Below are 26,873 nucleotides of genomic sequence, written 5' to 3'. Positions count from 1 at the left end.
GTTAGGCGCGCTCACGGCGCGCGGAAAAAGTCAAATTCAATTTTTTGTTTACATGATTTAGATTCCTCTTACCGTAAATGACAATTTACAGTAATTTCAGTTACTCTTGATCTTTCATAAGGCCGTGAGCGCGCGTCAAAAATCGAAATCCGCGCGTGCTGCTATGGGCAATATAATGCAAATTTGATCAAAAACATCCCATTTTAAAAATCAAAATAGCTCTTCAGATAGTCAATTGACCCCAACATTTATATCATGGTTAGAAAAAGCATGAGTTGGAGATGTGATTTCATGTGTCATTTGACCCTCAATTAACTCATGACGTCATCATAATGGCCTCCGAACTCAAAATTTCAATTTGCATATTATGACGTCAGCAGATTTTTGAAAAATTGATTGTATCTCTGTAAATTTTGATCAATTTTCTTTCAAATTTTGATATGTTTTAGCTGAGACAATTCTCTACAAATGCAGTCGTCACGATATTTCATTTTGACAAAGGCATCATGGCGTATTTTTGCGATTAAAGGAGGCATGTCAATTTTTCACATTTTGCGTGTATTCTCTATGGGACATGACTTTTTCTCAAACTGGATTCTACATTCTCATCTTTCGCGAGCAATATCTCCGTCGTTTTATCTTTGTCTACGCTGAGCTTTGAGTATGTTGTAGCTGAGACAATAAGCTATCATAAGTGTGCCTTTTATTTTTCGATCAGATGCCAAGATCATGCTCATATTTCACTTACAATGTGGGATTTGAGAATTAAATTTTCCGTTTACGTGTAATCTCTATGGGAAATGTTTTGGTATATCGGTAACGCACTTGACTTCCGACCTAGAGGTCCCTGGTTCGAGTCCGGGAGTCTCCAACAATTGTTTTTTTCCATTTTTTGTTGTTGTTGACTTTTTAATGATCATCAAATTGAAAACAGACCACCTAATTCGTCCCCATGACGAATTAAATTTCTAGTTATTCTTTATTTTTATTTATTTCCTACACTTTTTTGTTCATAAGATAACTCAAGATTGGTTGTGTTGATTTCTTTCAATTTTGACACAGTGATAGGTCATTGTCATGAGACGTGACAGGAACATTTTCAAGGTCATCAAGTCATCGTGACGTCATCCAGGCGCCATTTTGTGGAATCACATTATCCATCATATCTTCATGATGCATTATCAAAGGTCATTCATATTAATATCATATATACTTCAGGTCAAGGGTCAACAAGTCATGTCATCAAAGGTCACATAAAGGTCATTACGCGCACGTACGCGCGCGTCAAAATTTTAAAATGCTCAAAATCACTTAACTATTAAACGAGAGTACGAATCAGGTCATTTTAAGCATTTAAAAATTTTCCGTCCGTACGTGTCCCCGCGCGCGTTGCGCGCGCTCACGGCGCGCGGAAAAAGTCAAATTCAATTTTTTTTGTTTACATGATTTAGATTCCTCTTACCGTAAATGACAATTTACAGTAATTTCAGTTACTCTTGATCTTTCATAAGGCCGTGAGCGCGCGTCAAAGTTCAAAATCCGCGCGTGCTGCTATGGGCAATATAATGCAAATTTGATCAAAAACATGCCATTTTAAAAATCAAATAGCTCTTCAGATAGTCCATTGACCCCAACTTTTATATCATGGTTAGAAAAAACATGAGTTGGAGATATGATTTCATGTCTCATTTGACCCTCAATTAACTTATGACGTCATCATAATGGCCTCCGAACTCAAAATATCTATTTGCATATTATGACGTCAGCAGATTTTTGGAAAATTGATTGTATCTCTGTAAATATTGATCAATTTTCTTTCAAATTTTGATATGTTCTACCTGAGACAATTCTCTACAAATGCAGTCGTCACGATTTTTCATTTTGACAATGGTATCATGGCGTATATTTGCGATTAAAGGAGGCATGTCAATTTTTCACATTTTGCGTGTATTCTCTATGGGACATGACTTTTTCTCAAAATTGGATTCTACATTTTCGTATTTCACGAGCGATATCTCCGTTGTTTTAGCTTTGTTTTCGCTGAGCTTTGAGTATGTTGTAGCTGAGACAATAAGCTATCACCAATTTGCCCTTTATTTTTCGATCAGATGCCGGGATCATGCTCATATTTCACGTACAAAGTGGGATTTGAGAATTCCATTTTTCGTTTACGTGTAATCTCTAAGGGAAATGTTTTGGTATATCGGTAACACACTTCACTTCCGACCTCGAGGTCCCTGGTTCGAGTCCGGGCGTCTCCAACAATTTTTTTTCTTCACTTTTTTTCTTTTTGACCTTTCACTGTACCATCTCCTTTGAATATTAAAACACGTACAATCGCAAATAATGTAATAAACAACCATATTTACTTTATTATTACCCTATTATCACTTGATCCATTATTCTTCATTCATCAATTCATATCTCAATTAATACATCATTTTACATTAACTTAATTTATTGGGTAATTGAATTGAAGATGAGCATGATCATAAGAATTGAAGACAGACCACCTAATTCGTCCCCATGACAAATTAAATTTCTAGTTTATTATTATTCTTCCTCGAATTTGTTCGCAGGATATCTCAAGACTGAATGAAGCCATTGTTATGAATCTTTCAATGATGATAGATCTTAGTCTAACTTAGAAGTGCGTGACTTTTCAAAGACTCAAAGTCATCGTGACGTCATCCAGGCGCCATTTTGTGAAAATCAACTAATGATCATATCTTCATAACGGATAGTAATTTTTCATTCATATTTATCATGATTAAGATCAATATCCGTCCGGTTAATTTTAGGTCAATAAACGTGCGTAAACGCGCGCGTACACGTTCGTGCGCGCGTTAATGCATGCGTATATAAAATTCATTGTAACTCTTTGGAATAGATAGAAACTCCTAATGTTTTTTCATATTTGGATAGATTATGAAATGGAGATATGATTTCATGTCTCATTTGACCCTCAATTAAGTCATAATGTCATCATAATGGCCTCCAAACTCAAAATTTAAATTTGCATATTATGACGTTTGCATATTTTGGGAAAATTGATTGTATTTCTGTAAATATAAATTGTTTTTCTCCTAAATTTCGATATGTTCTAGCTGAGATAATTTTCTACAAATGCAGTGTTCACACCTTTCCAGTTTGACAAAGGTATCATGGCGTATTTTTGCGATTAAAGGAGGCATGTCAGTTTTTCACATTTTGCGTGTATTGTCTATGGGACATGACTATTTCTCAAAACTGGATTCTACATTTCCGTCTTTCGCGAGCAATATCTCTGTTGTTTTATCTTTGCTTACGCTGAGCTTCGAGTATGTTGTAGCGGAGACAATAATGTGCCTTTTATTTTTTGATCAGATGCCGGGATCATGCTCATTTTGCACTTGCAAAGTGGGATTTGAGAATCCCATTTTCCGTTTACGTGTAATCGCTATGTGAATTGTTTTGGTATATCGTTAACGCACTTGACTTCCAACCTTGAGATCCCTGGTTCGAGTCCGGGTGTCTCCAACAATATCTTTTCTCACTTTTTTTTCCTTTTGACCTTTCATTGTACCATCTCCTTTGATTATTAAACACGTAGATTCGCAAATAATGTAATAAACAACCCTTTTTACTTTATTATTACCCTATTTTCACTTGATCCATTACTTTTTGCGTGTTATCCCTATGGGAGATGACTTTTTCTCAAATCTGGATTCTACATTCCTGTCTTTTACGAGCAATGTCGCCGTTATTTCTGCATGGATTTTGTTGATTTTTGAGTATGTTGTCGCTGAGACTTTATGCTATCTAAATCAACCCTCATTTTTGTAATAAGATGTCAGGATCGCGCTCATGATCATGATCATTATCATCATGATCATTATTATCATGATGATAATCTTTTATCAATTACATTTTCATTTCTTTGAATAAGATAAAATCGTCAAAATGTGTTCTTCATGATGTAAATTAGAGTCAAAAGTGTAACTGGTTACTGTACAGGGTCAAAGGTCATATATTGTTTTAATCTATCTTCCCTAGATCCCTGATCAAGGGGACGCAATTTAAACTTGACATATGGATAGATCATAATAGGAAAAGCATTTTATAAAATAATATATCGTGTAATGCATTATTCGTTATGTAAACCATTATCATACGTATCACCTAATTCGTCTGAGTGACGATTTAAAGTCTAGTTTGTTGTTGTTGTTGCTCATTACGTCATTGTCCCTGGAAGGTGAGCCCCCTGGAATGTTTGCCCCCCCCCCCCCACCAATCCCAAACTGCTTCAGGCGCGTCTGCACGCGAAGGTTTTTTTTTATTACATAAAAAGCGATTGTAAATATGGGAAACAGACTTGTTTCTGTGATACACAGTTTTATTGCTGACACGGTCCGTTCTTTTTTAATTATTCCACTTCCAGACACTTGTACGTTTGACATGGATCCACCAAATGTGTCATGTTCAAATGTAACGACAAAACTTTTCCTAGTAAATTCCTTTCTCGGACTGGGTTTTGGAAGCGAATACACCAACGTGGATGATAACTATGACCCAAGTGGTGTCTCGTACAACGTCACAACGGGTAAGGACGGAGACTTGTTCCCTCCAGGACACACACCTGTTACACTGTTCGCAGAAGATACTTGTCAGAATGTAGCTACTTGTCTCTTCTATGTAGAGAACACACGTAAGTATGAACATTTAATGCTAGTTCCCGGCCATTTTTAGGTGGCCGTTAAATAAAGTACTATGATATTTAATTCAGCACATACATCATGTATTATCAGTCTAAATCAGAGCCTTATTTAGTCACTCAATTCAGCGTTTCGAAATGGTTTGTAATGGTTGATTGCCAAAATGCAGTTACTTGACCATTCCACATAGAGAACTCACGTACGCCTTTCATCATGCTTAGTCTATTAGTAAAATATATGTATTTTCAGCATAATAGTTTTGTGTCATATAATTGTTCCACAAGTCACAATGTTCCCCCAAAACAGTTGCAAAATTATGAATAGGGCAAGAAATGCACAGTATGTGGCATATCGTGAAGGCATCCCATCCAGCAAAAATATGATTGTTTATAGTTGCATTGAGATTCAATTTAGGATATCATTTATTATACACATATACAAATAATTATCAACATTAAAGGGACTGTGTAACATTGTTCAGATGAGAGATAGTGACGCTAAGGTAGTGACTCCAATGCTAGATGTACAATTAAAGATAATCTGACAATTTGAGTGATAACGGATCATTCATGATACAAATTGGGAAAAACTGATCTGATCGATTCCTTAATTCTCCCAACTATATTATTCTACTTCTATTCTGCTACTTGTCAAAGCCTGTTCAGCATCAAGACAAGGACAATTTGATTACATTTTAGGTGAATGTAAATCGTCACAAAGAAATAAAATGGCTCTACATTCCATTCCAGACAGTTAAGATTTGTATAGCCTGTATTATGTATTTTTCTCATGGAAAAACGGTTGGGAAAATTCAAAAATGGTTGGGAGAATTAACTGTTAATCACTGTTAGAGGGTGCCTTACATCGACGCCCTCATAGAAAACCATAGATATCTTTGTGGTTTGAGAATTTGTTCAGGATTTTTTGCATGTCAGAGGGTTAGTATAGTAGAAGGAAAATATTAAGTAACATTTTATACAAAAATTAAGCAATTTTTTTTCATCAACCTTCAACAATGTTACCGAGTCGCTTTAACTAATTTTTGTCTTCATTTTTTTACATTTTGGATATTTTGGCAGTTACCGAGTTGCCTGTGAATTGTCCAGACTTGAATCGCAATGTAAGCACAGATGTGAACAAGGCGACGTATACCTTTAACCCAGATTTCGGAGCAGATGACGTCACCAAATCTGCAAGTAGTTACAGATATCACGGAGGTGGTGTCTCGGTTAGTCTTACACTAGGAGGTTCCCCATTTGGAAGCAGTGTGTCCATAGGAACCCATGACGTGTTGCCCTCATCTATGATGACGTATTGAATAAGACATGCACAGGAATCTATATTATTACAGGTAATCTTTGTGATACGATTTCCATCACGTTTTTGTGAGGAAGTATAATTCACCATACCATGAAGTTTCTTCTATTTTATTGTGAAAGATTGCTGTGGTAAAGGTATGGGCTTTTGCTGAGTATAATTGTGTACGTGCTCGGTGATAAACACCTTTAACATGCATTACTTCTAACTCCAACATATTTTGGATAGTCCCTTCTCACCGATAACGAGAACCAATTTTTTGATAGAAGATAACAAACGAAATAAGAAGAAAGAAAAAAAAACAGTCACGGTATAAGTGGGCATATTTTAGTTCACTGATTTACGGAACGCCGAGTGCAACTTTCTCATTCCATGAAGTTTACCACATTTTAACTAAATGAACGAATACAAATCATGCCCAGAAAAAAAAAAACAATTCCCTATTTTCAAAATCAATCAGGATAAACGTAGTCCAACTTCATAAGTACCGGTAATGATTTCTCTCTTTCTCTGATATTTTAAACATCCCTTTCCACAGTATACGTGTACAGATTGCATTATAATAACGACAAAGAGATGTACTTTATTACCCCCACCTTTATAAGATGATATGTTAGGATAAATTGTTTCAGATAGCTTTGATGATAAAATTATTAGGGATAATTCAAATTTCCAACTTTTCACTAGAAACTGTATAGAAGACCCAATTTGTTAACCATGAACTTACCCCAACCTTTATAAGATGATATGTTGGGATAAATTGTTTCAGATAGCTTTTACGATAAGATTATTAGGGATAATTCAAATTTCATTTTTTAGATTGCAATTATTATCTGAGGTATCTTATCCTCATTCTTTTGTTCCTAATTATAATATGTTATTATATCCAGATTGCTAGGAAATTAAGTGCAAAGTGTGCTCCTGAATGATTCATACCAATGAAGTCATTCAAATCAATGGCGATCCTTAGCGTTATAGCAATCTTGTCTAAAGGAATTAGATATTGCATATTAAAAATCAGTTCTTTCCATCTTTTAAAGGAGATTTATTATACAGTAAAAGAATTGTCGCACTTTCTAAATATTTTCATTTCCATGTGGAAGAATATTATAGCTGATATATCTTAAATTTACCAATATGAAATACATTCAAATAGTCCTATGTAAAATAGGCGAATATAAAGTTGAGATATAGTAGTGAAATTGATATCATGATGAAAGGAATAAAGTGAAGAAAAATAACCAGGAGAGGAAAAGTAAGAAAGAGGAGGGGGGGGGGAAACGAAACAAAGAAAGAAAGCAAATAAAATAAAATCCAATTACAAAATTCAGTGTACATTCAAAAATAGTTTACAACTAAGGATGTTGTAACTTAATTCACTTTGTTTCGATTTGGATTGTTTGTTTTCAATATGTTTGTTAATTTTGTATTCATGTTGTAGGGCCTCCACGGAAAACAGTATTGAACTAATGATGGAGCCACCCTACTAAAAAAAGACTAATAAATAAATAAATAAATAATTATATTTGTGAAGTTCTTCATGTGTATGTACCCTGGCCTGTATAACATTCGTCTTGTCATTCGTGATTTGTTTTTCTTTTAGTAAGATTTACTCTATTCGTGATTTTTTTTTTACTCTATTTGTGATATTTTTAGTAATTACTAGGCTTCCTTATACTTGATATTTCATATTCATAACACAATTAACCATTTATAATTACTCCTAGACACTTAACAATAAGGCTTTACCAGTCATATGGCTCCGAATAGCCTCATTGGACAACGCCCCTATCGTCAGAGGCCAGCAGCCTAACAAGTTAGCCTATTAAATTTTACCCTCCAAAATCGTTACAAATTAATTTTCTGTTTAAACGAAAAGCACATCCACCCCGACGTATGTTGACACTAGCTCTTCCATTGGAACCCTTATGTCCCATTGACTTTTGAAAGTTCACCCACCGTAATTTGGTCAAAATAGGTCGCTAGCTTGCCATTGCCTATATTAGTCCAGGCTAGAGAGCAAGGAACCATGTTTTTTTTTTTATATATATACAATATTTTTTGATGGTTTCTAGTCGAATCGAGGGTGCTGATTCCGAATCCGATGAGTGCCAGACGCAAAACCTTGAGCATTTCTCGTAAAACGCAAATATACAAAATGGCCGCCAAATCATGAAAACGCTTATTCTTTTGCCGTTTTAACAGGTTATTTGATGTTTTCTTCTCAATTCGAGGGTGCAGAATCCGAATCCGATGAGTGCCAGGCGTAAAACCTTCAGCATTTCTCGTAAAACGCGAAAATTCAAAATGGCCGCCAAAATGGCCGCCAAATCATGAAAACGCTTATTCTTTGGCCGTTTTAACAGGTTATTTAATGTTTTTTTCTCAATTCGAGGGTCCTGAATCCGAATCCGATGAGTGCCAGGCGTAAAACCTTGAGCATTTCTCGTTAAACGCGAAAATTCAAAATGGCCGCCAAAATGGCCGCCAAATGATGAAAACGCTTATTCTTTGGCCGTTTAACAGGTTATTTGATGTTTTCTTCTCAATTCGAGGGTGCTGAATCCAAATCCGATGAGTGCCAGACGCAAAACCTTCAGCATTTCTCGTAGAACGCGAAAATTCAAAATGGCCGCCGAATCATGAAAACGCTTATTATCTGGCCAATGAATATGTTATTTGATGTTTTCTTGTCAGTTCGAGGATGCCTAATCCAAATGCGATGAAGGCCATACCTGAAACATTGAAAATTCAAAATGGCCGCCGAATCATGAAAACGTTTAATTCTAAGGACATTTATCATGTTGCTTGATGTTTTTTGGGCAAATCGAGGGCGCTGATTCCAAAACCGATGATTGCCGGATGCGAACTAGATGCCAATCCCCACTACATCACTTACTATTATGCAGTTTCTTAATTCGTATCATCATAGTATACAAATTGTTTACCTTAGCGCACCCCTGCCCCCCCCCCCCCCAACCAAAATAGTGGGGGTAAAACGCAGGTTAACCCCCCCCCCCCCCTCCTAAAACAAAATTAAAAAAACAGTAAAGGAGTAAAGATGGTTTGTATTTTTTAACCAAAAACAACATAAAAATAATAAAACTTGAATTGAATCACATACAAATTATATTCCATTCGAGGAAAAGAAAAGTTAACAGGAATTAAATTTTCCTAAACATTCCGCATACCCTATATCTATCAATGGTGTATTTTATATAGCGATACGTGCATATCGTAGAACTAGTGTGAGAGGATAGGAAAGCGTGTGTGTTTTTTTATTATAGAAGTGAGAAGACATGAGCCCCTGAACACTGGCATACTAATGGGGTATTTCTAATTCTATACCAGTGATAACAAATATTGCTTGAAATGACATGATTTTCCGGTATTTTTTCTCAATTTTTTTGTAAATCGTACCTTCTTATGCGTTTCTTGGAAAATAACACATTCCCAAATTTACAGTCCGGCCAAAAAATGTGCTTATTTAGGCGCCTTGGATTAATTCTCATGTGCGAGAAGCCGCGTGTTTTTAACCTAAGGCGCCTTGGATCAATTCGAGTGGCAGTAATCACGCGGCTTTATGCAACGCGGCCTAGTTTGCGTGAAAGCCACAATCGTCCGAAACCCTCTATTGAGAAGACGCCATGCGAAAATCCCGCACAAAAGACCGTACGCTCCAACGACTTTAGAACAGTGCACGACTTTCTCATATTGCTTTCAACTGATACCAGTTGACCGCCCTCTATAGGCCATGTAACTCTCAAACTATGCAGGGGCCGCGAAGGCGGGTGGCTAGGGCTTTTTTTTAGTAGACACGTTTCATAAAAGCTCCAAAAAAGGGGTTTATAGATTGTTCGCATGCTCAGACCTCCCCCCCCCCCTACTCTCAAAAACGCTCCGCGGTCCCTGCTATTTAGGGTTAGAATTCAGATTCCCTTCCTCAAAGGGATAACTTATTAAGACAAATTATTTATCACACATTTATACAAGTCATACATTAATGCTTTTTCTTCCTTTAATATGTTTCGCTTTGTTGTAGCTTCATTTGTCTCGTTTTCGTTTCCAAACTTCATTAATCTGTGTTGGGTTATCTTAAACAATATTTGACTATTGGAACATTTATAAACTTATGGGCAATACGCTTGACTAATCATGAAAAGATTGTTTGATAGTTATAAATGAATGGCGCAAAATGAAAGCGCCGTAAAAAAAAGTAACAACAACAACAGCAGCAGCCTTCATTTTTTCTTTTATCCTCAAGCGAGGTTTTTATTTCCATCATTTCAATACATATTTACATTATTAACTCAATGATTGAGTGAAACGAGTGAAAAATAACATAAACATTAAAGTATATACAACAATTCTACCAGCTTAGTATTATTTTCTTTGATTGCACAATCATGCCTAAAAAAATCTTACCAACGACCCAGACTAGACAATCGTTTTAACGTAACATTTTATCAACGAAGAAAATGGATATTACATTTAGAGTTCAGAAATAAACAATATGAAATGAAACAATAGGAGTGATCGAGAGGAAGGAAAAAGAGAGGTACTGAGGAGATGAATTAAGACAAAACAATAGAAAAAAAATCGTGGGAGAGAATTCAGTAACACAATCAACTTGAAGTTATATAAAAATGTGAGGAACAAAAAAAGACCAAAAGTCTATCAAAGGTTTGTCCCCAGGTATATGAAATGAAAAGAATCTAACACAGTTACACGGGTAATAAACAAATTAAAAATAAGTGGTGAAGTGTGACGTCGTCAATAATCTATGTTTTGAATTTCTCAATTTTTTCTTTATTTTTCGAAGGAGCATAAAAAATAATGTCCTAATATTGATAACAATTGAATATGTGAAGTATTGGCTAAGATATCACCATCTGAATAAATATATTTCCTATAGGAACTCAGTGTTATTTGCTCTGGCTCCTAATGACTTTATCTTGGACATTCAACGTTGCCTTTGCCCAACTCCGCGCATTAGACAGTACTTTATTGATCGGATGTCACGAACTATACACGGGTTTACGCTTCCCTTTTGTTACTAGACCCCCCCCCCCCCCTCCCTTCCCTTTCCCTCTCTATCAAACTCACCGTTAAAGGAGAGACAACATAGCATAATAATAAATAAATACAGTACAGACTATATACCGATGCGCCAAACTTTCCCTCCCTCTCTCTCTCTCTCTCTGTCTGTCTGTCTGTCTTTCTCTCTCTGTCTCTCTCTTGTTTTGTTCTTCTTTCTCCTCCGCATCTTTTCTTTCTTCTTCTCACTCTTATTCCCCCTTCTTTTTCTTCTTCTTGTTCTTCTTCTTGCTGTTCTTCTTCGTCTTCTCCCTCTTCTTCTTCTTCATCTCTTTTTATTTAGATACTCAATTTTATGAGAAAAATACACAATATATAAAATGTAAAAGATTTGTATGTAAATCTCTGTTGCATCAAATTAATATGAAATAGTTTATCAGCCTAAATTGACGGTTATAATAATTTGTCGGACATTATACTTTATCGAAAAGATATAAACATGATAAAATGAAACTAAAGAAGAATCCAGAACGGGGGGGGGGGTGAAAGGAGAGACAAAATAGCATAATACTGTACAGACTATACGATGCACCCAACTTTCTCTCTCTCTATCTATCTATATATGTCTATCTGTCTGTCTTTCTCTGTCTTTCTCTCTCTTTCTCTCTATTTCGCTCTCTAAAAAGATGATATAGGGAAAACAAAATAGTTTGTAAGTATTGCTTGGAGAGCAAAATAATTTTTTTTTTTTTTAATTTGCTAATGTAAAAAGCGTTTTGAGCATGCTTATGTAAAGGTGCTATTTGAATATATTGCCAAGTTTTGACAATTATAGTTTTTAAGTATATGTATTGACAAAGTACATACAAATAAAACCGACACAGAAATGTCTGCAAGTATTTGGGACCTATATAGAATATGCGAAAAGAGCTATGTCTTTGTCTTCGGCCCATGATCCCACAGCTTAGTTACGTAAGAGGAACAATTAAAGTTGTGGAGGTAGGTCGTTGTCATGGTCGTTATTAACTCCTACAATAGAAGAGCGGAAGTAAGGTAAGGGTATAATTGAATGACAATGAACTGATCCTTGTATGTACTACATGTATGACCCTGTTTTCTTTTTGAGGGGGGGGGGGGGTAGGGGATCTTGTTGTTTTTGCAGGTGTCGTTGCTGTTTTTTAAATTTGTTAATGGGATCACGTTCCGACATACTCATAAATATATGAAACAATCATTCAAAGACAACAATCATGCACGATAAAGGAATGGACAAGAATATGTAATAAGATAGAATTTCACAGACAAATAGATAATTATAAGAAATGATTTTTCTCTCTATTTATGTGTGTCAGGTCTCTCTCTCTCCCTCTCCCTCTACCTCTCGCTCGGTAGCTTTCTCTGTATGTCTGTCTCTCTGTCTATCTTCCAATGTTGTTCCACCATTTGCTTGTTTGCCGGCACCATTCCTTCTTTGAGATAAATTATCATAACATAATGATGATGTACACAATTTATTAAACCTTATAGTTATTATAGGACGCGAAATAGAAAACGAGCGGCTGACAATGTCGAAATGCGAAGAATATTTATACTGTACAATCATTATATTTACAAAGTAAAACTTTTTAATGAAAATCTCTGTTGCATCAAATTGATATAAAAAATGTTTATTATGCTATATTGACAATGCTATTATATGTCGGACATTATAATTCAGCGAAAAGATATCTATTTAAAAAAAGGACAGACTAAAGGGGGGAGTCAGAGCTGGGGGGGTGATCGGAGAGACAAATATATAAATAAATATAGGACGGACTACGTCCAACTTTCTATCTCTCCCGCCTCCCCCCCCCCCCCCCCATCATTCTCTCTCTCTCTCTCTCTCTCTCTCTCTCTCTCCCTCTTTCTCTCTTTCTCTCTCTCTTTCCCTCTCTCTCTCTCTATCTCTGTCACTCTGTCTATCTGGCAATGTCGTTTTCCATCTTCACCTTTTTTGATAATGTTTTCTATTCCGCCATTTGCTTGTACACCGGCAGCATCTCTTCCTTGAGATTAATTATTATAGGATTTTCCGGCGAAATTCGCTATTTTGTCATTTGAATTCACTTACTTTGCATTTAAGTTAGCTCAGATCGGCTTTGCCATGCCAATTATCATTCAATTTTCCCGTTTTGGTATTCAGTTTAGAATTTTGGTCGAAGGGTTTGATAGATCTGTCATTCAATTTAGAAACTGCTCAACTAGCATTTAAATTAATCGTCACTTGTCGAGACGTCATTTTTATCATTCAAATTAGCACCTGTCATTCGTATTCGAATTATGTTTATTCAAATTAGGAATGTTAGGGGGAAGAAATGCAACACACGTTTACAGTTTGAAGAAAAAAAATTAAATGCATGATTTGCCATCAGGGTCTTTTCTGTTAGGCCAAATAAAAAACAAAACACGTTTAGCGTCCTGTTTTTTTTCGAAAAATAGGACGGAGGAGGCCCTTTTTTTTTTCTTTTTTTTTCCTTCAAAATGGCCGCTTAAAATGGCCGCTCGGTACATTTTCCCTGACAGTCGGGCTATTTTTCAAGATCGCCTACGATATTTTTTATTTTTATTTTTTTAAATCACTGAGATATAGATCCATTTTAGCAGTGTTTTTCATGTTTTTTTTCTTGAAAACAAAAATTCAAAAAAAATAGGAGGCGGCCCCCAAAAAGGAAGCGGGCGGGGACCTTAGCCCAAAGATATAAACAAACAAAACAACAAAATGGAAAGAAAAAATCTGAGCTAGGGGGGGGGGGGGGGGAGTCAGTCAGAAAAAATATGATAATATAGGATTTCCCGCGGGCCAAATTTGCGAGTTTGTCTTTCAAATTAATTTGTCTTGCGTTCAAATTCGACGGTTTTAGTGCAGTCAGGTATATCTCGGGTTTATATTCCCTTTTCTAGTTTTCAAATCTATGGAATTTTTGTTAGAATCTACGTATGTTTCATTCAAATTAATGAACAATGTGCTTCTTTCGCTATTTGGTCATTCGATTTGGCGCAACACGACTTTCTGACAACGCGACGGTGTACTTTTAGCATTCTAATTCATAATTTGTAGCATTCAAATTAGCACTTTGTGCACCTAAATTGATGGTCAATATACATTTCTCGTTTATTACACACTTTTTATAGCTCATTCTTTTTCTTTCAAGATTGTTTTTTCATGTGTATTTCATCATATTTCATTTTCTTGCATTTATACACTTATACTTATTAGATTTATCTGATATTCATCAGCATTTAAGTTTGATTGTTAAGAAGAAAAAAACGACTTGCATCTACGGACCTGATGGTCTCAGTATATTTGTAAATGTTCATGTAAGGAAGTTGTTTGTCTTTTGTTTCATCATAAATTTATCATAATTTCATCATAATTTCATTATGGAAGAAGGGTACAATATTGTGACTGGGGTAGGAACTAGAGTCAAGAATTGGAACATGATTCATTATTTAGCCATGTCTTTAGCCATCGATCTGATTGCGGGCAAGTAAACTATGAAACTCTTTTAGAAAAACAGAGGGGTACGTGTGCTGGGTATAAGAGACGATGTGAATTACTTTTGTAAAATTCTGAGTCTGTAGTAAAAAGGGGCGATAGAGGGTACCCCCACCTTTCCCGGGTATATGAACATGTCCGAGCAGAAATGCCATATCCCTTGATTTCGCCCCTTCTTTACTTTATGTCTGACTACACCCATCTGCATTGTCCTGAAAATAAATAAATGGAATAACAGCTAATAGAGCCCAATGGCAAAGCATGCATTTTAACTGCATTATTTAAAAACTGTAAAAGTTTGTTGCAATTCTTCCCCCTAACATTCCTAACTTGACTAACAATATTACGAATACGAATGACAGGTGTTAATTTGAATAATAAAAATTACGCTTAGACAAGTGAATATTAATTTGAATGCTAGTTGAGCAGTTTCTAAATTGAATGACAGATCTATGAAACCCTTCGACCAAAATCCTAAATTAAATACAAAAACTGGAAAATTGAATGATAATTGGCATGGCAAAGCCGATCTGCGCTAACTTAAATGCAAAGTAAATGAATTCGAATGAGAAACACGCGAATTTGACCAGGAAATCCTATAATAAGAACAGTATAGACTACGTCCAACTTTCTATCTCCTCCCCCCCCCCTCTCTCTCTCTCTCTCTGTCTCTCTCTGTCCGTCTGTCTCTCTGTCTATGTCGTTTTCCATCTTCATCTTTCATAATGTTGTCTATTCCGCGGCCATTTGTTTGTATGCCGACACCATCCCTTCCTTGAGATTAATTATTATAACATAAACTTGACGTTATACTTTAGCACAAAGATATAATCAAACAAAAAGAGACAAACTAAAGAAAGAATCAGAGCTGGGGGGGGGGATACTATCTTACATAGATAAAGAGCAGTTATAAGCAAAGAATTGAGAACTAATTTGTGCAACCAACTATCATGAAAATCAAAAAGCTGTACTCAATAGCAAAACTCCGACACTTTATAGCACGATAAGTAAATAAAGCCGACAATCTTGAATTGAAACAATGGGATGGACTATATCGAGACTAGCTAATCTCCTCAATAATAGGCCGACCTGGTACCCTGTATACGTACGCATGAGTGACCTGAGCTGAGAGCGCTAGGTCGAGCGAGACTGTACTATATACTATATAAGCTTTTCAATAATAGGCCCGTTCCATGAATAGGCGTCAATGACCATATAAGGTCAAGGCTCATGCATCGTACGGTGTACCCGCGCGTGCCGTGTACAAAGGTTTTAAATGAGATCACGATTCGACGTACTCCTAAATAAAAATAAAAATCTCTGTTGCATCAAAATAAAATTATACGTACATTGTATGTTATTGACAGAAGTAATATACATCGGACATTATACCAAAGCACAAAAGGGTTATCTATAGAAGAAGGTGGACAACATTATAAGAGAAAGAATAACGATTTCTCTTTTATTTATACACAAATTAACAGCATAAATAATCTTACAAAAACAGAAGAAATCTTGAAGAGAGAGAGACAAGAAAAATGTGAAAAGGACCCAACAAATATAAATAAATAAATAATAGGATTCTAGAGCGGAAGATGATAGGGAAAACGTAATAGTTTGGTAGTATTGGCAAATTTTGACAATAATAGTTTGTAAGTAAATTGACAAAGTATATACAAACAAAAACGACACAAAATATTTGAAAGCATTTTAGAACTACCGGTATATAGAATGATTATACGAAAAGAGTTATGTCTGAGGCCTATTTACATCTATGTTACGTAAGAGGAACAATGAACGTGGCCAAAGGTAGAGTTCGTTGTCATGGTTATAAACTCGAACAATAGAAGGGCGGATTATGAGGTACTATAGGGTGCTTGCCGTCATGAGATTTCTTCAGGGCGAGCGCGGATTACGCTGCTCCCAACGAAGTACCAGCAGTATCCGAATTTCATGTGAAAGAAAAATGGACATGCTTATGAAAACAAAAACGATTATAACGAAGAATATGAAAGTACAACACACAGGAGCAATTGATAATGTTAGTTTATATGTTGCACGATTGGAGAAATAAAGTATCTTGAATCGTAATCTTGAATCTTGTGCAAGAGTATTGATTTATCCTAATAAGATTTTTTGTTGTGATGTGAGCAAAATTAACGCTAATTTCTAAACGAATGTCAATCAATGATTTGTTACCTTTCTTCCATTACCCCCACCTAACAAACAAACAAAAAGCAGGAGACACATTAGTATACTTGGGGGAGGGAGGAAGACAAAAAATGTATAATGAGTGCAGTTTTCACATTTTAATGAGATTTATTGAATGGAAGAGTAAAATCAACCCAAATTTTTAAACGATTATAAACGAATTTTTATAATTATTAATTGCTTTCCTTTCATTATTCATCACCCTCCCCATCTAAATAATGATAATAATAATAATATGATGATGATTATAATGATAATAATAAGCCGGAGAAACACTATCGTACGGGGGGAGGGGGGGGGGGCACGGGGCAGAATGCGGATAGGGAGCCAGACTGCACCCATAATGGGTGGCCAGTGAAGAAACAAAAGAGAGAGTGGGGAGAAAAGAGAGAGATAGAGAAGAGAGGGAGGAAAAGAGATGAACAGGAACAAGAGAAAATATTTTCTTTGGAGAGGGCTTTATACCAAGTTCAAAGAAAAAAATAATATTTAAAAACTTTCGTAAAATGTGTTTTGCCTCTATGAGTTACATGACAGTGGAATAGCATAGTCTCCAAACAAGAATTCATGAATCAACACTTGGCGTTATGGCGAGCACGCAATTGTTTATACTGGCGAGAGAGAAAAAAAAACACTAGTCTTTATTTCCATTAAATGCTGGAGAATTAAATTTGAATGGGGCTCCCATAATGTGTTTAGATTGACACCTCCAAGTTACCTCCCCGAAAAAAATCTACTTTAAAAATTCATTCGGTTATATATACACAGATAAAACGTAATTGTTTAAAATGCTAACAGTTCATTACAATACAACAGCTTGTTGAATTTTTAAACAGGTCTTATAACTTGTAAACAACCCTTTTAAACGGTGTTTACCGTGTTTTTATTGTGCATAATGATCCATTCCAAACATACAGAGTACAGTGCTAATTGGACACGAACTCAAGCTAAGCTAAATAACTTAGTTTAGCCGCAGAGGGAGCTCTCGCCGTTTAAAACAATTACGTGCTGGCCATAAAGCCAATGTGTTGATTCATGAATTCTTGTTTGGAGACTATGCTATTCCATTGTCATTTTACTCATAGAGGCAAAACACATTTTACGGAAGGTTTTAAATATTATTTTTTTCTTTGAACTTGGTATAAAGCCCTCTCCAAAGAAAACATTTTCTCTTGCTCCTGTTCATCTCTTTTTCCTCTCTCTCTTCTCTTTCTCTCTCTTTTCTCCCCACTCTCTATTTTGTTTCTTCACTGGCCACCCATTATGGGTGCAGTCTGCCTCTATATCCGCATTCTGCACCGTGCCCCCCCCCCCGTACGCTAGTGTTTCTCCGGCTTATTATTATCATTATAATCATCATCATATTATTATTATTATCATTATTTAGATGGGGAGGGTAATGAATAATGAAAGGAAAGCAATGAATTATAAAAATTCGTTTATAATCGTTTAAAAATTTGGGTTGATTTTACTCTTCCATTCAATAAATCTCATTAAAATGTGAAAACTGCACTCATTATACATTTTTTGTCTTCCTCCCTCCCCCAAGTATACGAATGTGTATCCGGCTTTTCTTTGTTTGTTGTTAGGTTGGGGTAATGGAAGGAAGGTAACAAATCATTGATTGATATTCGTTTAGAAATTAGCGTTAATTTTGCTCACAACAGAAAAAAAAATCTTATTAGAATAAATCAATACTCTTGCACAAGATTCAAGATACTTTATTTCTCCAATCGTGCAACATATACACTAACATTACCAATTGCTCCTGTTTGTTGTACTTTCATATTATTCATTATAATCGTTTTTTTTTTCATAAGCATGTCCATTTTTCTTTCATATGAAATTCTGATACTGCTGGTAATTCATTGGGAGCAGCGTAATCCGCGCTCGCCCTGAAGAAATCTCATGACGGCAAGCACCCTAGTACCTCATAATCCGCCCTTCCTTTGTTCGAGTTTATAACCATGACAACGAACTCTACCTTTGCCCAAGTTCATTGTTTCTCTTACGTAACATAGATGTAAATAGGCCTCAGACATAACTCTTTTCGTATAATCATTCTATATACCGGTATAGTTCTAAAATCTTTCAAATATTTTGTGTCGTTTTTGTCTGTATATACTTTGTTAATTTACTTACAAACTATTATTGTCAAAATTTGCCAATACTACCAAACTATTACGTTTTCCCCATCATCTTCCGCTCTAGAATCTTCTTATTTATTTATTTTTATTTGTTGGGTCCTTTTCACATTTTTCTTGTCTCTCTCTCTTCAAGATTTATTCTGTTTTTGTAAGGGTATTTATGCTGTTAATGTTTGTATAAATAAAAGAGAAATCGTTATTCTTTCTCTTATAATGTTGTCCTCCTTCTTCTATAGATAACCCTTTTGTGCTTTGGAATAATGTCCGATGTATATTACTTCTGTCAATAAGCTTTTGGAGCTTTGTTGGAGTACTTGTAAGAAAGAAAGCGTTATGAACTATATAATGCACATAATATGTATGACTTGATATTGATCGCGATCACTTTGCCATTCAGTCAAGTAATGAATAATATTATAGAAATTCAAGTATTTATTATGTGTTTCTATTCAAGCTTGTATTATAGAAAACAATATAATATAAAGAAAGTACAAATTCAATTCATTATGTCTGTACGATGGACATAGTACAATCATAATCTAGTTCAAGCAAAGCGTGACCAAAGAAAATCATTATAATAATATATCTTATAAATATATATATATATTTGTGTAGATTATTCATGTTTATTTATACAAGCATATAATGTAAGTATAAATACTTGAATTTGAATTCAAAACAAATTGTTCATAGTATTCGGCAATAATGGTCATAAACTGACTTGCTAAACAACAACAACAAAAACCCATTCACCGGCCTGTTTGTGTGTGAAGATGGAGCTGGGGGATTATTCCAATGAAAGAAAACAATAGCCGGATTATCTGAACTACGGTCTGCCCACATTGCATTCGCTTTGTCATGATCTGCAGTGATCTGCAATGTTTTGTATGCATCCACTTAATACTAGCTTTAGGTGTTTGTATCCCGGGAGGGGGGCACTGTATCCAATGACCGGGTATTTTGTAACGCTTGTATTGAAGGGATAGTTGAGTTCAGACCGCAAATGCCTTCAACGTGCATGGTTATTGCTCTTATTCTTATCTACATGTATGACTTTTTTAGTGCCCTTTTAGAACCTAAAATTGCTATGGAGGTAATTTTAGACCCCAAAATGTGTGAAATTTAGCCAATATACGATACCAATTCAGCTACCCTTTTTTAAAAAAACACGGTGATAGTTAATTAATTGTTTAATTAAAATAACAATACATGGGCCAGCTAGTTGTAGGTAATAAAAGCAACATGAAAATGCCAACAAAAAGGCCAACATCGGAATTGGCTGAAATACGACGTAAAAGGCGTTTTTTTCGTTTTTTAAACGTTTTTTTTTCTTCAAATTTTTCAAATATCTTATATTTTTGGTGGTACACAAGTATTAGAAATCGTTATATTTCAGCCGTCTCTGAACCAATTTCGATTAAACAAAGATGATTTTGTCATTTAAAAACTATGTTTTTTTTTCAAATTTGACATTCAGGTTTTCATTATCTCACTATAAATTATTTTGTGTAGCGCCCTCTGTAACAGAACTGAACTATCTCTTTAAGCGCTATATAAAAGCTAAATATGATTATTATTATTACTCAGATTTGGTTTGGGCGGGGGTGTGCCCGCACTGAAGCCTCGAAACTCCTTCCCATTTTCAAGTGTATTGTAGAGCCTATTTTTCGCAATTTTCTGGTGTTTGCATGGCAAATTGCATGGATGGTGAGGTAGGAAGTACTTTCATACACTTTCTTGGATATGGAAGTAACTTTCAGCATGATACATTGTCTATACATATTTTTCATATCATTTTTTCGTAAATATATCATTCCTTAGAACTCGCATTATACATATACATGTATATTGTTTCATTTGAAAATATTTCATAGTTAAACTTAAAATCCCTTGTTTCTATATAAACCTTTAATAATTAATATAGAAATATGGCAACGTTATTCATCAACAGTATAAGCAGATATTATTCGCAAGACAACATGATAGTGTTTTGAAGCATATTTGAATTATTCTTTCTATTTATTTATACATTGTCTTCTTTGATATAAACCTCTGTGCTTTATTTCATTTCATTTTGTTTTGTTGACCAGTTATTGACTCCTTAGAAATCAGTTATAGATTACTCAGAAATGACAAATTTTGTTTCTCGTTTGTTTTGCCTCAGTGTCGTTTTGTTCTTTAAGTTTTAAGTTTAACGCTGTAATTATATTCAATATTTTTTATATTCCATTGCCTGATCCTTGCCGCATCTATACCCTGTATACGTGCTGTATTTATTGAAATCATCAAAATGTTTAAATCTGAGGATGAGTCTATCTGAGACGTCATGGAGGGATGAAGACATCGGAGCAGCCTCTAGTCAGCAGACCAACGATTCTAAGCTGAACGCTATTGAAGCCGAACTCAAAATGAAAGATAAAGTGTCGAGGATTGAGACTCTCCTGGTGGAACTCCATAAGGTAGTCGTGGAACGCTCAAAGCAGACAACGGAGCGGGGTCAGCCCTATAAATTAGCTGTTGAAGGCGACGAGTCGATTACCCTGATAGGCGATACCCAGCATGCAGTTCCTGTCGACAAGCGACGGTTCCAGCGGGCGATTCATCTAGCAACCACTGGCAGAGCCCTCCTTCTGAAACTCTTGAGCATGGTCATCCAGCCCGATGAGCTCATCAACTTCAGCTACAAGGGCGATCGAAACATGGAGCCCCCGCTTGATTCCCTCGCTGACGACGATCGGTTCAAGGCGATTCAATCGCAAGTTAGGAAATCATTTCCTCGCTTCGATGCCCCGATGAATCTCCGCCGCATTCGTGATGCAGTAAACGGAAAATGTCGAAAACTGCGCAGGAATGAAAAGAGTTCATCTTCTTCTTCCTGAAATCATAACCAAACGGCCCTTTTCAGGGCCACCATACCAGCACGAAAGATATTGCTTCTATTCTTAAATAGACAAACTTCTAGAGTTTTTCCCCGTTGTTTTTAGAATGATTACAAAGATAATAATGAAAATGATATTAATAATGATAGTACTGTAGTACAATTATAATGAAGCGTCTAACTTTCTCTCACTCTCTCTTTCACTCTCTCTCTCTCTCACCTCTCTCTTTCTCTCTCTCTCTCTCTCTCATCTCCACCTCTCTCTCTCTCTCTTTCTCTCTCATCTCTCTCTCTCTCTCCCTCTCTCTCTGTCTGTCTGTCTCTCTTTGTCTATATCTGCCAATGTCGTTTCCATCTTCATATTTTATATTGTTTTCTATTCCGCCATTTGCTTGCAATATAAAAATACACATTCAATTCATTCTGTCCGTATCACGGACATAATCATAATCTATTTTAAGCAAAGCGTGACCAAGAAATGTAATATATAATTATATATCTTAAAAACAAATATTATTTATATATTATTCATAATATACACGCATATTATGTGAGTGCATATACGTAAATTAGAATTTAAAACACAATTGTTCATATTATTCAGCAATAATGGTCATAAACTGACTGAATTGCCTAAATAAAACAACAACAACAACGACAGTCCATTCACCGGCCTGTTTGCGTGAGAAGATGGAGCGGGTGGATTGTTCCAATGATAGAAAACAATAGCCGGATTATCTGAACTACGGTCTGCCCATTTTCATTCGCTTTGTTATGATCTGCAGTGAAAAAGCAGGAAGTCTATTCATGTTATTGATTTTCGAACCCATCAGTTGCAATGTTTTGTTTGCATCCACTAAATACTAGCTTCTGGTGTTTATATTTCATCAAGAGATTAAGAAATATAACGTAAACATTCAGAAGAAGCTAAAATGAACGGAGAGAAGAATATAACAGTACAATAATAATTATCAGAAGTAAACTTTTAAATATAAATCTCTGTTGCATCAAACTGATATGACAAAAAAATGTTTACTATGCTATATTGAAGGTATTAATATACGTCGGACATTATACTTAGGCGAAAATACATAAACAAACAGAACAGAAAGACAAACAAAAAAGCCCAGGGGAGGGGGGGGGGGTGATTAGAGAGACAAATATCATAATGATGAATACAGTACAGACTTCGTCCAACTTTTTGTCTCTCCAACCCCTCTCACTCATATTGTTTATTTCTGAACTCTAAATATGAAAGCCATCTTCCTTCGCTTGCTTTTATGTCAACCTCAACTGGCAATATGATTTTGTGTGTCTTGTTTCCCTGTTTAATACTTTTTTCCCATCTAATTACCATTCTTTCGCTCAAAATCTATCACAATCACTAACATAATGGCGCATGAAATGTTAACGCAACGTATTACCATAGCATGAAAGGCGAGTTTGATAGAGAGGGGAGAGGGGAAGGGGGGTGGGGACTGGGGAGGGTGTCTAATCAATAAACTACTGTTTAATGCGCGGAGTTGGGCAAAGGCAACGTTGAATGTCCGAGATAAAATCATTAGGAGCCAGAGCAAATAACACTGAGTTCCCATAGGAAATATATTTATTCAGATTGTCATATCTCAGCCAATACTGTTATAAATATTAGGACATTATTTTTGATGCTCTTTCGGAAAATTAAGAAAAATTGAGAAATTCAAAACATAGATTATTGATAACGTCACACTTCACCACTTATTTCAAATTTGTTTATTACCTGTGTAACTGTGTTAGATTCTTTTCATTTCATATACCTGGGGACAAACCTTTGATTTTTTCTTCCTCTCGATCATTCCTATTGTTTTATTTCATATTGTTTATTTCTGAACTCTAAATATAATATCTATCTTTCTTCGTTGATAAAATGTTACGTTAAAACGATTGTCTAGTCTGAGTCGTTGGTAAGATTTTTTTAGGCATGATTGTGCAATCAAAGAAAATAATACTAAGCTGGTAGAATTGTTGTGTATACTTTAATTTTGTATGTAATGTTTCACTCGTTTCACTCAATCATTGAGTAATTAATGTAAATATGTATTGAAATTATGGAAATAAAAACCTCGCTTGAGGATAAAAGAAAAAATGAAATCTGCTGCTGTTGTTGTTGTTACTTATTTTTTTACGGCGCTTTCATTTAAAAAGCTCATATTTTGCGCCATTCATTTATAGATATTAAACGATCTTTTCATGATTAGTCAAGCGTATTGCCCATTAGTTTATAAATGTTCCAGAAGTCAAATATTGTTTAAGATAACCCAACACAGATTAATGAAGTTTGGAAACGAAAACGAGACAAATGAAGCTACAACAAAGCAAAACATATCAAAGGAAGAAAAAGCATTAATGTATGACTTGTATAAATGTGTGATAAGTAATTTTTATTAATAAGTTATTCCTTTCCGGAAGGGAATCTGAATTCTGACCCTAAAAAGCAGGGGCCGCGGAGCGTTTTTGAGAGTAGGGGGGAGGTCTGAACATGAAACGTGTGTACTAAAAAAAAAGACCCAGCCACCCGCTTCCGCGGCCCCTGCATAATTTGAGAGTTACATGGCAGACTATAGAGGGCGGTCAACTGGTAACGGTTGAAAACACTACGAGTAGGTCATGCTATGTTCTTAAGTCGTTGAAGCGGACGCACCTTTACACGGGATTTTCGCATCCGGCTTTTGAATAGAGGGGTGCGGACGATTGTGGCTTTCACGCAAACTAGACCGCGTTGCATAAAGCCGCGTGTTTACTGCCACTCGAATTAATCCAAGGTGCCTTAGAAGCCTGCATGTCAGGGCCTGCTGAACGTCGGGACTCGGGGGCTTCAGCGCAACCCCTCCCCCTTTTTTGAAAAAGGGTGTTAAAGAGCAAAAGAAAAAAAAAGAGAGAAATGTCAAAATGTCACAAATGAGGTAACAAAATATGCTAATCTGGTTGGGGGTGCGCCCCCTTTACCCCACCATGGACCCTAAAGAGGGCCCTTGGCTCCTTATCTGACCGTAATGAAATACCTTAAACCCCTGAGCTTCCGGGGGCTCTACCTCCTTGGACCCTAGTCTAGTTCTGGACCCTTAATTGATTTTTGTTATTCGCCGACTATAAGCGTTAAGCCGAGTGATGGCAAGATCCTTAGTGACTGCGATATCCCCGAGAACCGCGCTAGAATATTCTAGACTACTTGGACCCCAACAATTGCGTAAAAGAGGGTTCCTGGATGCTTATCTGACCGACCGTAATTAAATACCTAAAACCTCCGGGCTTCCTAACAAGGGCCTTAAAGAGGGCCCTTGGCTCCTTATCTGACCGTAATTAAATACCTAAAACCCCTGAACTTTCAGGGGCTCTGCCCCTTGAACCCCACCAAGGGCCCTACGGCGCGCCCCTGGATGGTCATCTGACCATAATTAAGATACCTAAAACCGCTAAGCTTCCAGGGGCTCTGCCCCCTGAACCCCCCTGCAAATTTGTGACCTGCCAGTTCACAATTAAGGTATCTAAATATGCTCATCTGACTGTAATTTAATGCCTAAAAACCCTGAGCTTCCGGGGGCTCAGCCCCTGGACCCTACGGGAATTTACGCTTGCTACGCTCTACCTGATCGTTATTAGGGACTTTTAGATTCTGCACGACGAGAACGTAGACCGCCCTTTAAAGGCAATGTGACGTCCTTTTAAGGCACTGGCAGTGACGTCACATTGCCTTAAAAGGCAGTCCGCGTTCTCGTCGTGCAGAATCTAAAAAGTCCCTATTACTCCACTTCGAAAAACATTCCTGGGGGACATGTAAAAGTGGTGGTGATTCAGAATTTTCTGCTGCCCCCCCCCCGACTTTTAGTTGTTGTTGTTGCTCATTACGTCATTGTCCCTGGAAGGTGAGCCCCCTGGAACGTTTGCCCCCCCCCCCCCACCCATCCCAAACTGCTTCAGGCGCGCCTGCACGCGAAGGTTTGTTTTGATTACATAAAAAACGACTGTAAATATGGGAAACAGACTTGTTTCTGTGATACACAGTTTTATTGCTGACACGGTCCGTTCTTTTTTAATTATTCCACTTCCAGACACTTGTACGTTTGACATGGATCCACCAAATGTGACATGTTCAAATGTAACGACAAAACTTTTCCTAGTAAATTCCTTTCTCGGACTGGGTTTTGGAAGCGAATACACCAACGTGGATGATAACTATGACCCAAGTGGTGTCTCGTACAACGTCACAACGGGTAAGGACGGAGACTTGTTCCCTCCAGGACACACACCTGTTACACTGTTCGCAGAAGATACTTGTCACAATGTAGCTACTTGTCTCTTCTATGTAGAGAACACACGTAAGTATGAACATTTAATGCTTGTTCCCGGCCATTTTTAGGTGGCCGTTAAATAAAGTACTATGATATTTAATTCAGCACATACATCGTGTATTATCAGTCCAAGTCAGAGCCTTATTTAGTCACTCAATTCAGCGTTTCAAAATGGTTTGTAATGGTTGATTGCCAAAATGCAGTTACTTGACCATTCGACATAGAGAACTCACGTACGCCTTTTATCATGCCCTAGTAGTAAAATATATGTATTTTCATCATAATAGTCTTGTGTCATATAATCGTTCCACAAAAGTCACAACGTTCCTCCAAAACAGTTGCAAAATTATGGATAAGGCAAGAAATGCACAGTTTGTGGCATATCGTGAAAGCATCCCATCCAGCAAAAATATGATTGTTTATATTTGCATTGAGATTCAATTTAGGATATCATTTATTATACACATATACAAATAATTGTCAAAATTAACTAATTTTTGTCTTCATTTTTTTACATTTTGGATATTTTGGCAGTTACAGAGTTGCCTGTGAATTATCCAGACTTGAATCGCAATGTAAGCACAGATGTGAACAAGGCGACGTATACCTTTAACCCAGATTTCGGAGCAGATGACGTCAGTGGCGGATCCAGGGGGGGGGGGGGCCCGAGGGGCCCGGGCCCCCTCCCCCCTTGAGAAAAAAATCATGTAAAATCACGTGATTTTT

At 36.3% G+C, this 26,873-nt stretch overlaps 1 protein-coding gene across 3 annotated transcripts; it reads left to right on the top strand.

Moving 5' to 3' along the window:
* Window positions 1-4,379: 4,379 nt before the first annotated feature.
* On the top strand, window positions 4,380-26,166 carry LOC115919983. 3 transcript variants are annotated; one of them, XR_004062104.1, is made up of 4 exons: window positions 4,380-4,687; window positions 5,774-6,045; window positions 13,689-13,690; window positions 17,321-17,331. XR_004062104.1 is itself a non-coding variant. In XM_030974756.1 (3 exons), the coding sequence occupies exons 1-2, from the start codon at window positions 4,438-4,440 to the stop codon at window positions 6,010-6,012; spliced, it is 489 nt and encodes a 162-aa protein (XP_030830616.1). In that variant the 5' UTR covers window positions 4,383-4,437; the 3' UTR covers window positions 6,013-6,045; window positions 25,908-26,166. The 3 variants fall into 3 exon arrangements, 2 of the variants coding, with proteins under 2 accessions (XP_030830617.1, XP_030830616.1); XM_030974756.1 differs by lacking the exons at window positions 13,689-13,690; window positions 17,321-17,331 and adding an exon at window positions 25,908-26,166 and having other exon boundaries at window positions 4,383-4,687; XM_030974757.1 differs by lacking the exons at window positions 13,689-13,690; window positions 17,321-17,331 and having other exon boundaries at window positions 4,382-4,687; window positions 5,774-6,423.
* Window positions 26,167-26,873: the final 707 nt, after the last annotated feature.

Source organism: Strongylocentrotus purpuratus, unplaced genomic scaffold (genome assembly GCF_000002235.5).
Source record: "Strongylocentrotus purpuratus isolate Spur 01 unplaced genomic scaffold, Spur_5.0 spur5_scaffold_7, whole genome shotgun sequence".
NCBI classification, from domain to species: Eukaryota; Metazoa; Echinodermata; class Echinoidea; order Camarodonta; family Strongylocentrotidae; genus Strongylocentrotus; species Strongylocentrotus purpuratus.
This window is presented reverse-complemented; position numbering and strand designations above follow the sequence as displayed.

Coding starts and splice junctions, on each gene's coding strand:
- LOC115919983 (XM_030974756.1), top strand. CDS start 4,438: ATGGATCCACCAAATGTGTCATGTTCAAATGTAACGACAAAACTTTTC. Junction 4,688..5,773: donor CTTCTATGTAGAGAACACAC/GTAAGTATGAAC, acceptor ATATTTTGGCAG/TTACCGAGTTGCCTGTGAAT.